We start from the raw sequence: 13,151 nt of genomic DNA, 5'->3' as shown, positions 1-13,151 counted from the left end.
AACAAATAATCGTTTAGAGTTTTGTGAAAACGAATTTAATGAGTTTTGCAAAAATGAAGGCATTGTAAGGCATCGTACTGTTGTCAAAACACCACAGCAAAATGGAGTTGTAGAACGTATGAACAGAACTCTACTAGAGAGAGCAAAGTGCATGTTGTCAAATGCTAGTCTCTCCAAGGATTTAATATGACTTGTCACCTGGTAAATTGATCTTCCATCTACTGCCATTGAATGTAAGACTCCATAAGAGGTATGGTCTGGCAACCCTCCTAATTATTCAACTCTGAAAATATTTGCTTGTCCAACATATGCACATGTTAATGAAGGCAAGCTTGAGCCTAGGGCCAAAAAGTGCATTTTTTTATAATTGAAATAATTTTATTAATCAGCAATAGACAATAGTACAAAGTCCCCAAGGAAAGGCACGAGTTGCAACCTCTCCGGGCTAGTTAAGTACAGATTTCCAAATTAATAACAACTTACAAAGAAGCACAAAAAAGATCTTCCCTAGAAACCCCCTGTTTGGCTAAAGCATCAGCCAAAGAATTAGCAGACCTACTAACCCATTTTACCTCAACTCTCATATTGCTAGTTAACCACTTTACTTTTTCGATGAGATCTTTGTAGCCCCAAATGGTGGTATCCAAGTTTAGGAGCCACCTTGTTACCACCTGAGAGTCCCCTTCAACTAGGAGATGCTCCACCCCAAGCTGATTGGCGATCTGAATTCCTTGTACTGCAGCAAGGATTTCTGCCCTTGTGAAATCCCCCACTCCCACCGGTCCTGAGAATAAGGAAATTATGTTGCTGTCCTTATTTCTCAGGATACCCCCTATACCTGAAAGCCCGGGGTTGCCTTGGTTGCTTCCATCAAAGTTCAGCTTGATGACACCTTCCAAAGGCGGAACCCATTCTGACAGAATTTTATCCTTCTTTGTTGAAGTGTTAGCTATTACTAGCCAATTCCTCCATAAGTCATCAAAGGAGAATTCATCAAAAATATCCATAGTTTTTAGCCAATGGATTGCTCTTGTTATGATACAATCCTTCATTTCATCTAACCCTCTTTCCTTCTCTAAGAAAATTCTTGCATTCCTTTCCTCCCAAAGAGTCCACAAAGTGGCTGCCCTGACACATTTCCACATGACCTTACCTCTTCTAGTGTGCCAAACAAAGACAGATGGGTTGAATAACAAGCTTAAATCAGAAGGCATAGACCACCTACCTCCAAATAAACAAAGGCTCCACCTCCATATAGCTGTAACAAAGGAACAGAAGATCAGCAAATGGAAACAGTCCTCATTCTCGGCCTTACACAAGGAACACCAATTTGGGGAAAGACAAAGAGAGGGTCTCTTTCTCTATAAGTTTTCCAAAGTATTGATTTTCCCATAGAAGACTTCCCAACAAAATACAACAAATTTTAGAGGAATAGGTTGCACCCAGACTTCTTTGACAGGGAATCCTTGGGAAATGGGGTTAGAACTAAGCGATTTTAGAAAAGAAGAGCAAGTAAAAGTACCTTTTGGAAGAGGAGTCCAAATCCTTTGATCAGAAGAAGTGGGGTCCAAGCAAACGGATTCTAGTAAATGAATTAGCTCAATAACACAACTCGACTCACCATACCTTAACCCTCTACGAAACCCAAAGTCCCAGTTTAAAGATAAGGGGTTTAACAGGCTCATGAGAAAAGTTGCAATTGGCTCATGTTTGTGAAGGGAATAAAGCGAGGGGAAACGATCTTTGAGGGGTTGAGTACCCACCCAAATATCCTCCCAGAACAAAATAGCATTACCAGAACAAGCATCATACCTGATGAGTCTGAGGAAGCGAGGGAGAATACATGTATAGCCTTCCAAGGTGTAGTAAGGGTGGCTCGGCAAGATATCCCAGAATCCCAACCATTTCCTGCACAACCATGAATGCTTGCCACCACCTCATGCCATAATCTCTCTCTCTCTCTCTCTCTCTCGGGGCCATCTCCATCACTTCCCTATAAGGGCTACATTCTTCAGCACTATGTTCCCTATCCCTAAACCCCCTTCTTCCTTTGGTTTGTTAACTATCTCCCATCTGATCAAGTGATCCTTTTTCACCTCTCCTGTTTCCCATAGAAAGTCCCTCATTCTCTTCTCCAGTTTCTTTGCCTCCCTTGGAGGAATCCTAAACACTGAAAGGAAGTAGGTTGAAAGGTTGGCAAGTGTAGCCTTAATTAAAGTCAGCCTACCCCCTATTGAAATGTAATTCTTTTTTCAAGCTGCCAAGCACTTATCAAATTTCTCCACAATAGGGGTTCAAAAACTACTTTCTTTAGGGTTGGCTCCTAAGGGTAGCCCTAAGTATGTCAAAGACCAAGAAGAAACATTGCAACCTAAGCATTTTGCAATGGATTCAATCTCCCTATTCTCCATGTTTACTCCAGCCACACAACTTTTATCAAAATTTACCTTCAAGTTGGAGACCCTCTCAAAAGTACTTATTAAAATCTTAAGGTTCCCCGCTTTGCTCAACTATGTTTCAGGTGTGAAGGGATACAGATTGTGGTGTCCTGATCCTAAATCATCAAAATTCATAGTTAGCAGAGATGTCACTTTTGATGAGTCTACTATGCTTCACCCAAGAAAGGAGTCTTCAATTTCTTGTGATGCAAATAAAACACAAGGTTCAAGAAAGTAGGTGGAGTTAGAAGTTAGAAGTTAGAAGTTCTTCCTCACCTCAATTTACATCAATCCAAGTGCCCATTTCTACTGAGATAGAAGAACATGTACAAGAGGAAGAAGATGAAGAGCAGTATTCTATTGCTAGAGGCAGAACAATGAGAGGTTAGACCACCTCAAAGATATGGTTATGCTGATTTGGTTGCCTATGCATTGTCAGTTGCAGAGAATGTTGATGTTGCAGAACCTAATACTTATGCAGAAGCTATCTCATTTGTTGATTCTGCTAAGTGGTTGACAGGTATTCATGAAGAGGTTGAATCCTTGCAAAAGAGCCAGACTTGGGAGTTGGTAAGACCACCTAAAGGAAAGAAGATTGTTGGATGCAAATGGGTTTTCAAAAGAAAATAAGGTACTCCAGGTGTAGAGGATGCTAGATATAAGGCACGATTGGTTGCAAAAGGCTACAGGCAAGTACAAAGTGTTGATTTTAATGATGTTTTCTCACTAGTTGTTAGACATAGCTCTATTCGTGTTTTTTTTGCTTTGATTGCCATGCATAATTTGGAATTAGAACAGTTAGATGTTAAAACTGGTTTTTTGCATGGAGAACTTGATGAACAGATTTATATGCATCAACCTGAGGATTTTGTTGTTGAAGGGATGGAAGACCATGTTTGCTTGTTAAAGAAATCTTTGTATGGCTTAAAACAGTCTTCTAGACAATGGTATACAAGATTTGACTCTTTTATGGTGGCTCTTGGGTATTCTAGATGCAAATATGATGGTTGTATTTATTTCAGGAAACTTGCAAATGATTCTTTTGTTTACTTGCTGCTTTATGTTGATGATATGCTTATTGTAGCAAGAGAAATATCTGAGATCAACAAATTAAAAACACAGTTGAGTGGTGAGTTTGAAATGAAAGATCTGGGTGCAGCAAAGAAAATTCTTAGCATGGAGATTCAGAGGGACCGAAAAGCAGGGAAGTTGTGTTTGACACAACAGAAATATGTTGAGAAGGTCTTGGAGCGTTTTGGCATGAAAGATGCTAAACCAGTAAGTACTCCTCTTACAGCCCACTTCAGATTTTCAGCAAATTTACCACCACAGATAGATGAAGAAGAAAGATGTATGTCACATGTCCCTTATTCTAGTGCAATTGGGAGTATTATGTATGCCATGGTTTGCACACGACCTGACATTTCACATGCAGTTAGTGTGGTGAGCAGATATATGTCATGTCCTAACAAGACACATTGGTAGGCAGTGAAGTGGATTCTCAAATACTTGAAAGGAACATCAGATGCTTGTCTGGACTTTGGAAGGAGCAGTGACAGTTTGATTGATGGGTTATGTTGGTTCAAATTATGCAGGTGATCTTGACAGGAGAAGATCACTCAAAGGTTATGTATTTTCTATTGGCGGTTGTGCTGTTAGTTGGAAAGCTACTTTACAGTCTACAATTGCTTCATCTACTACTGAAGCTGAGTATATGGTAGTGACTGAGGCAGTTAAAGAAGCTATTTGGTTGAGAGGTTTGTTTGGTGAACTCAGTTTGGGTCCAAAGGTGACTGTTGTCTACTGTGATAGTCAGAGTGCCATTCATCTAACCAAGGATCAAATGTACCATGAGAGGACAAAACACATTAATGTGAGGTACCATTTTGTCTGTGATGTTGTAAAACACGGAGATATCATTGTGAAGAAGATTGGTACTATAGATAACCCAATTGATATGTTAACAAAGCCTTTTCCTGTGGCTAAGTTCAAGCACTGCTTGGACTTGATTGGTGTTTGCAACATTTGAGCTTGCCCATTGGGGCTTTTATTGGAGAAGGTGGAGGGAGACTACTATTCTGTGATGCTTGAGAGAATTCAAGCCAAGGTGGAGATTTGTTATGTTTGTGCCTTGAATTCTTTGTGGCAACCCACTTCATGAATCCGCCCCGAATTAATTTGAGAAGAACCCAAAGGGAAATTTTCATAGTGGTTTGTGGTAGATGCATAGGGTTGGGCAGACCCAATCCATATTCATCTTATAGGTCCAAACCAAATACGAAGAGTTATGTATTTTTCGGAGGTTTTCTCTCTTGTATACAAAGTCTAAGTCTTGTGAGAGACGAGTGAGGCTTTGGGTGTACTTTGGGGCTTAGGGTTTTCTCTGTGAGAGCACAACTTTGTACTTCTTCTCCATTTCCATCTTCATAGTGGATTCCTGTTCCTCCTTCGCCCGTGGACATAGGCTATAAGCCGAACCACGTAAATCTGTGTGTGTTCTCTGTGCTTGTTTCTCTTTATCTCTACTTTTACTTTCAGTTTGGGTGCCATTCGAATCTATTTTCTTGGGTTTTTCCGTAACACTATCTTGTAGGTGAAGAGGCAGCAATAACACCCCAAGCCCTGAAAAAATCTTCAACCTTAAAATTTGAAAACAACTTCATGCTTTTTACCCAATGTTCCACTCTCAAAGTTATTGTTTCAAACAACTTCCTTACTTTTTTCTCTTTCTTCAAATATTCTTGCATTTCTTTCCTCCCAAACAGTCCACAGTAGTGCCGCTCTAGTACACCTCCATAGGATCCTACCCCTCCTTTTAGTGCAACTAATGCTAGTAGGGCTAAACAAGCCATCCAAGTTGTCAAGAAAAGACCACCTACCACCAAAAAGGGAAGCAAACCAATTCCAAATAAAGCTAACAAAAGGGCAAGAGATTAGAAGATGAAGTGCGGACTCACACTCTCACCATTCAACTTACATAGGACACACCAATTGGGGGACAAACACCAAATAGGTCGTTTTCTTTGAAGTAGATCATAGGCATTAATACAACCATGAAACACTTTCCAACAAAAAGTACTGATTTTGGGGGCAATGGGACAGTACCAAATTTCTTTGAGTGGGAAAGGAGAAGAGGAGGTGGCTACCAAAGAATGTAAGAAGGTTTACAAGAAAACAACTCATCAAAATTAGGACCCCAAACCCTAGAATCCAATCCACCTTCTCCCAAAACCACTGAGTTCAGCAAGCCTAACAATTCGGACACACTAAGAAGTTCAGACTCTCTAAGGTTCTTGTTAAAGCCAAAGTTCCAATTCAGCCCTGAGGGATGAGAATGCTGACCTAGGAATTCTGAAATAGGCCTACCCTTGAACCTGGAAAGATCAAAAAGAGAAGGGAATCTCTCACCCAAAGGGGTATCCCCAACCCACACATCCTCCCAAAATCTGATTTTCTGACCAAAAGCCAAGTCATACCTGATTTGATTTAGAAAGGTAGGAAGAAAATCATGGATGGCTTTCTAGGGAGCAGCCCAGGTAGCTCTACGGAGACATCCAACATCCCATCCATTGCTTGACATGCCATGAATGTTTGCAACAACTTTGTGCCATAATTTCTCATTTTCATTAGGAAACCTCCATAGCCATTTGCAAATGATCCTTCTTTTTTCCCCCCAGCTCCCAAAGAAAATCCCTCATGATTTTTTCAAATTTCCTCACTATCCTTTGTGGCGTCCTGAACACTGACATGTAGTACATTAAAAGATTTGCAAGGGTAGATTTAATAAGAGTTATTCTCACCCCCCCCCCCATCGAGATATAATTCCTTTTCCACCCAGCTAAGTTCTTCTCAATCTTTTCCACCATTGGAGACCAAAACCTAGCGGATCTAGGGTTATCACCTAAGGGTAAACCTAAATATTTCATAGGTCACTCTCCTTTCTCACAACCTAGGGAATCTGCCATAATCCTCAAAACATCATCTTCAATGTTCATTCCAACCACTAAGCTCTTTGACCAATTAATCCTCAAATTAGACATCTTCTCAAAGAGTTACACCACCAACCTCAAGTTTTCCACCCCCTCCCTAAGTTCTCCATTACAAAATATCAGAATGTCGTGTGCAAACTGCAAGTGAGTGATCAAAATATTGTCTCTCCCAACTGACCAACCTCTAAAAAGCTGCAAGCAATTCGCTCTAGAAATTAATTTGCTTAGCACTTCAGCAATCAAAGTAAATAGAAAGGGGGAGAGGGGGTCACCCTGCCTAAAAGCCCTCAAACAAATCATGCATCGTCCTATTCACAATGACTGAGTAATGACTAGTTTGTAAGCAGCATCTAATGCAATATTGGCTTAGCATGTGTTTGAAGCAAATATTGTTTAAGCATTTAAGTTGATGAACAAGTTTTTAGTTAAAATAATTGAAATACTAGGAAACAGTATAATTCTCCCCAAAGTATTCACATCTTCCAATAGAAATAGGAAAGCAAAAAAAGAATCACCTTTTCCACCAGATGCTCCAATAGCAATACGTTCTCCAGGCTTGAAGAGTTGGTTGTCCACAATAACCCTGTGGATTTCATCCTCAAAAACAGCGTAGAAGCATTCCCTACATATCTTTCAGAAATTAACCATATTAGGCTTTAAGCGAAAGATGCAGCATATCAGACGGAAGGAACGAACTCTAGCATTGACTAAATTCAGGCAAGTAGCCTAAGCCCTTCAAATTAAAACAATAATAGTGATAATTGAACATAAGTTATAGCTTTGACTTAGTTCAACCTAAATTAAAACCTCAACGCCTACCTGTTCAAGTGTTTTAGGTCTCTTAAGGACTGCCCTCCTCTGATTACAGATACAACACTGCCGACCACTTGCCTTCTTCTGCTTGGGTTCCACTTCCGCCATGGGCGTCTTTTATGTGCGTGCAACTATGTGCTGTCAGCTGTGTATGCGTGCGTTCGTGCGTGGGAGGCAATACAGAGAATAATATGGCGGTCAACAATCGGCGGCAGGGAAAGCACAGTGCAAACTGCAAAGGTGTTATTTTGATTTGTATTACTATTGAGGCCCCGTTCTTAGGCTCAGTTCGGAAGGAGGACAAATACAAATATGCACATTATACAAATATGCACATTATATAATATAAAATAGAAGTTTTTTTTTGCAAATTTGTATTCGTATTCCTTTGAGCCTAAGGCTGAGTTTGGATAGAGTATAAATGCAAATATGTAGAGTGTAAAACTTTATATTTTGTATTATTTTATATGTATTTATGCTGTATATATTTGTATTTTGCATTTAGGCTCAGTTTGGAAGGAGTACAAATGCAAATATATAGAATGTAAAACCTTATATTTTATATGTATTTACACAGTACATATTTGCATTTGTACTCTTTTCAAACTCAGCCTTAAATCTTTTTCGATAAATGGGGGAAAGTTGCCAAAGTGGTTGAGATTATGTTTGGCAAATAAGTGGTTTGAGAAATAGCAATCAGTTAATTTGATTCACCATTGGAATCGTAATCGGAATCGGAATGGCCTATTCCTCTACTTGTTTGTCAGGAATCAAAATTGAATTCCGGTTGATATTGTTTGGTTTATCTTTATCCTAATCGGAATCTATGAAAATCCAAATCCAACACAATCCAATTAACATGTAAAGAGATAAATATATAATGTGATATTCAATTAAAGAGATTAAAAAAACATGAAAAAAATGCACATAATAGGATAAACAACATAAAAAATGCAACTAGGGCTGTCAACGGATCGGGTCTAGGTAGAATCAAAACTAACCCAACAAGAATTATTAAGGACCTGGAATCGAACCAAATCTGATAGGGTCTATAATTTTAGACCCAAAACTGAATAGATCTATTTTCGAGACAGTCAGATCTGATCCAATGGACCCGATTATAATAAATGTATTGTAAATATTATATATAGTATTAATTTATTTAATATATTATATATTTAATATTATATATAGATCTGATCAAGTCTGAATTAGTTCGGAACTGGGTGGAACTGGTTCCAACCCAATAAGAATCAGGACAATATATCAGGAACCAAAACCAATCCATCAATTCCGGTTCTTGGAACCAAAACTGACCCAATCAGTTCGGGTCCATCTGGTCCAACCCAACCCATTGACAACCCTAAATGCAACCCATTCAAAAATCATTAAATCATCCCATTTAAGTTCACTTGCTACCCATTAATCATATAAGAAGCAACAAGGAAGCAAGTAACTAATTAATTGAAATTTAAAACATCCTAAGTCCATCAATGTATATTGTATTTGCTGAACCAACTAAAGACATTATGTATATATTATCAGTAGACCTGTTCATGGGCCGGGTGGCCCGACGGGCTTGAACATGTTTATAGGCCCGTGGGCTTAAACTTGGGCCAAAAAGCCCGGCCCACAATAAATTCGAGCCGGGCTCGGGTTTTGTCAAAATAGCCCGGCCCGACCTAAAATTAGACTTAAAATGAGTTATGTGATTATGTCCATTTGAATAATTTTTTTGATTTAAGAATGTAAAATTGTGTTTTAAAACGTAAAAGAAAGGGAAAAAACCATCTTGTAGGCCCATTGTTCATTTAAATAGGAAAAAAAAAACATCTGAATTTTTAATTCTAATTTGAATAGGGAAAATTGTAATTTTTTTATTAGGTTGGGCTTTGGGCTTTTTATCAGGGCCGGGCTCGGGCCCAAGTTATAGGCCCATTGGTCGGGCCGGACTCAGGCTCGGGCTCGGGCCTAGCGTATTTCCATTAATGATGAGTAAAAGCCCGGCCCAAGCCAGGCCCGGCCGGGCCCATGAACAGGCCTAATTATCAGCCAATCTGCAGATAAACCTTAAATGAACAAAGCTGAACCAATTTTGACAAATAATCCAGTCAGTTTGGGCTTTAGGCCAGGTGCACTGCATTTGCTGTAGATTAATTGAGGCTCAGTTTGGAAGCAGTACAGATGCAAATATGTACAGTATAAATACATACAAAATATAAGATTTTGCACTCTAAATATTTGCATTTATACTCCTTCCAAACTCAGCCTGAGGAAAATGGCCCAAGGTACCTATTTTTTTCATCAAGTTTATATCTTTATCTTTCAAAAAAAGCAGCTATAATCTTGTACAATTATGAACTTGTATTAATTAAAATTATAGTTTTATAATCTTGTACAAGAATGCTCAAACTACGGCATATTTCCTATTACAGTTTACCCCAAACAAATTTGTAAACCTCTCCAGCTCTTCTAGACCATTTCTAGTTTTTTTTTTCTTTGAAATGCTTTATAACTCCTCTAGTGTCATATCCAGCCTCCTATTATATGGGTTTTGATTAAAACTCCAAATGGGTTTTGCATTTAATGCTTTTGGAGCTTCTGTTATGGGGAGCATAAACAGATTCAGCCAGAAATTTCCACAATGTCCTTATGTGGTGTCACCCTTATAGTGAAAGGGATAATTCAGTTCTAGTGTTTTCTCATGGAATTTAGAAATGGAAACATCATTGATGCACTAATGTTCATTCCGAAAACATCATTTATACTGAGGACATGGAGTTTAGAAATGGAAAAGACTTCAAAAAGCATGCTGTATTAGCATTTCTTGTACAATAATCTATATTACTATTAAAAGTGTGAATTAGGTCTATATTCTGAATTTTTTTTGTTAAAATACCCTTATTTTTTAAGCTTAGTCTCTCTTTATTATGAGGGTAAAAAAATAATTTGAACTATTACTTTTATTAAATTCATTATATTCTTTGTCAGTAAGTCTTATATTTAACTATTTAATGTATTAACTCTCAATTCCCTTCATTAAATCTTATATTTAAGAAAAATTAAGTAATTCTTGACTAAAACACCCCTATTTATGAATTTAGTCCCTCTTTAACTATGTGGGTAAAAAAAATTTAAGTACTACTAATTTCTTCTTCATTAAATCCCCTCTTTAAAGTATTAACTTTCATTCTCTTTATACTTTATTTTAAGTATTTTTGTTCTTCACCAATAAATTCTACAAATTAAATCTATATCCAATCTATACTACTATAAAAATATGGTCTAAGATTTCTGGAATTTTTTTGGACTAAAATACCCTTTTTTAAATAGGATTTCTATCTATTACGAAGGCAGGAAATGTAATTTTAATACTATTATTTGTTGCATTCAATTCCCTCTCATTAAATCCCATTTAAGGTATTAACTCTCGTTCGCCCTCATTTAACCATATATTTAAGGCATTTTTGTTTCTTTTAATTACTAAATTCCTCTAATTAAATCCATACATAAATAATTCTAATAACATAAAAACTTGTACTTTTGAAATTGACTTGGAACTAGGTGGTGGTAAGAAAATAAACAATTTTGGGTCAAATGGGACAACCCATGTTGCGTTGTTGCTACAATTAAATTATAAATAAATTAAAGCTTGATAAAATACAAAACAAATATGGAAATTAAAGAAAAATTTGGGAACATATTTAATATCATATATTCATCATATTAGGGAAGAATAAATATGATAAATAAGAAATAGCTTTTATTAATGATGGAAATGGAATATAAAATTTAAAACCAATTGGAAATAAAATTATTCTCTTATTCTCTCTCATTAAGTCTTATATATGAGGTATATTCTCTCATTAAATCCTATATTTAAGATATATTTTTATCATTATTAAATTATATTAATTAAATCCATAACATTGATTTTAATAGTATAAAATAAATATTTTAAAAAATAATTCAAAAACAAACCATTTTTTTCACTCTCGATGGCGGGTAAACAATTCAACCATTTGAGCCAAATGGGTTAATCAATAATGCCATAGTTAAATAATAAAAATAAAACAAATAATATATAAAAATACAAAAAATAATTTAGCATATATCTAATATTATATATTCATTAAACTAAATAAAATTAAGTATGAAATGTAAGAAATATTTTTATTAACAATGAAAATGGAATTACAAATCTAAAATAAACTTTGAAATTAAATTAAATGATGTCATAGTTAAATAATAAAATATTTAAAATAAAAATATAAAAATCACAAAAATAAAGAAAAAATAGAGAACAATTTGGGCACATATTTGGTGTTATATATTTATAAAAAATAAAATATTGGGTTCATCTATAATATTACACATTTATTATATTGAACAAAAATAAGTATTATACATAATTTTATCAATGATGGAAATGCAATAATAAATGGTTTGGGGTGGTGGGTTTGTGGTTTGGGTCAAATGGATTAACCAATGAGTTACTGTAACAAATTTTTAAAAAATAAAAATTAAAAAGAGTCAAAAGTATAAAAATTATAAAAAAGTTTGGATACATATCTAATATTATATATGAATTATATCAAATAAAAATAAAGTATGATAAACAAACATTATTTATATAATGTAGATGAAATATATAATTTAAACTTGATCTGAAAACAAGGTTATATTCCTATCAATGATCAAACTTTTCAAATAAACTCATGATGATGTCATAATTGAATAATAAATATTTAAAATAGATAAAACACAAAAAAAAAGTATACAATTTTGTCAAAAACATTTAAGGACATTTCTAATGTTATATATTCATCATATTAAATAAAAAATTATTTTTATTATGGAAATGGAATACATAATTAAATAATAATAGTAATAATAATAATAATAATAATAATAATAGTGATGATAATAATTTTTGTATTAAAAATTTAATGTGCAATGCACTTCCACATTTACTAGTATTTTTAATAATGTAAAACATATGTTCAAAACCAACACGCAAAATAATTAAAAAGCAACCCTTTTGTTTGAGTGGCAAGTAAATAGTTCAACCATCCACATCAAATGAGTTAATCAATGTTCTCATAGTTAAACAATAAAAATTTAAAAATGAATATAAATATTATATAAATTATAAGAAAAAAGTTAAAATTTAGGCACATCTTTAATATTATCTATTTATCATATCAAATAACAATAAGCATGCTAAATAAAAGTATTTTTATTCAATCAAAAGGAAATACGATTTAAAATTGACCTAAAAACAAAACCACTTTCTTATTCAAGTGGTGGGTCAATGGTTCAGCCTTTTAGGTCAAAAAGATCAACCCATGATATAATAAATAAATAATAAAAATTTTAAAAAAAGATAGATATACAAATATTATTAAAAACATAGTAAGTATGTAAAAAAACATTTGGGTGCATCTTTAATATTATGTATTCATAATATTAAACAAAAACAAGTGTGATAGATAAGAGTTAGTTTTATTAATGGTAGAAATATAATTAAAAAATAAACTAACATAAAAAGAAAACTATTTTGTATCTAATTGATTGATAATGGTCCATAGGAAGGCAAATTAGGTGGGCTTAACCGGAGCTCAAATTGATTCAACTCGTAATTTTAGACAGTCTATCTTCAATTTTTGGTCATCAACTTGGGCCTAAGCCTAGGCTCAAAAGTTTGGGCTTTTTTATTTTTTAGGTTGGGCCCAAGCCTAGCCCTAAGGTAGCTAAAGTCAAGCCTGACTATATATATACAATCATAAATACATACATAACATATATTTGCATACATGCATGTACATGAAGTTATACATATGCATTTTTAATGCCAGTCATGGGACTAATTGACAAAAGAAAGTCCAAGACTAACCCAAGTGCATCAAAT

The 13,151-nt window shown here is 35.0% G+C and overlaps 1 protein-coding gene across 2 annotated transcripts in view; it reads right to left on the bottom strand.

Moving 5' to 3' along the window:
• Positions 1-7,552, bottom strand: part of LOC104604350 (cytoplasmic tRNA 2-thiolation protein 1) — a 33,878-nt gene extending 26,326 nt beyond the window's left edge. For both annotated transcript variants that reach the window (XR_016077850.1, XM_010268651.3), the window contains exons 1-2: positions 7,247-7,552; positions 6,943-7,057 (exon numbers count right to left, since the gene is read on the bottom strand). Coding sequence is in view for 1 of the 2 variants with exons in the window: in XM_010268651.3 (XP_010266953.1) it covers positions 6,943-7,057; positions 7,247-7,348 (217 nt within the window). In the remaining variant the exon portion in view is untranslated. The remainder of the gene's footprint in view (positions 1-6,942; positions 7,058-7,246) is intronic.
• Between the last annotated feature and the right edge of the window lie 5,599 nt (positions 7,553-13,151).

Source organism: Nelumbo nucifera, chromosome 6, assembly GCF_055504915.1.
Source record: "Nelumbo nucifera cultivar China Antique chromosome 6, China Antique-T2T, whole genome shotgun sequence".
Classification (NCBI taxonomy): domain Eukaryota; kingdom Viridiplantae; phylum Streptophyta; class Magnoliopsida; order Proteales; family Nelumbonaceae; genus Nelumbo; species Nelumbo nucifera.
This window is presented reverse-complemented; position numbering and strand designations above follow the sequence as displayed.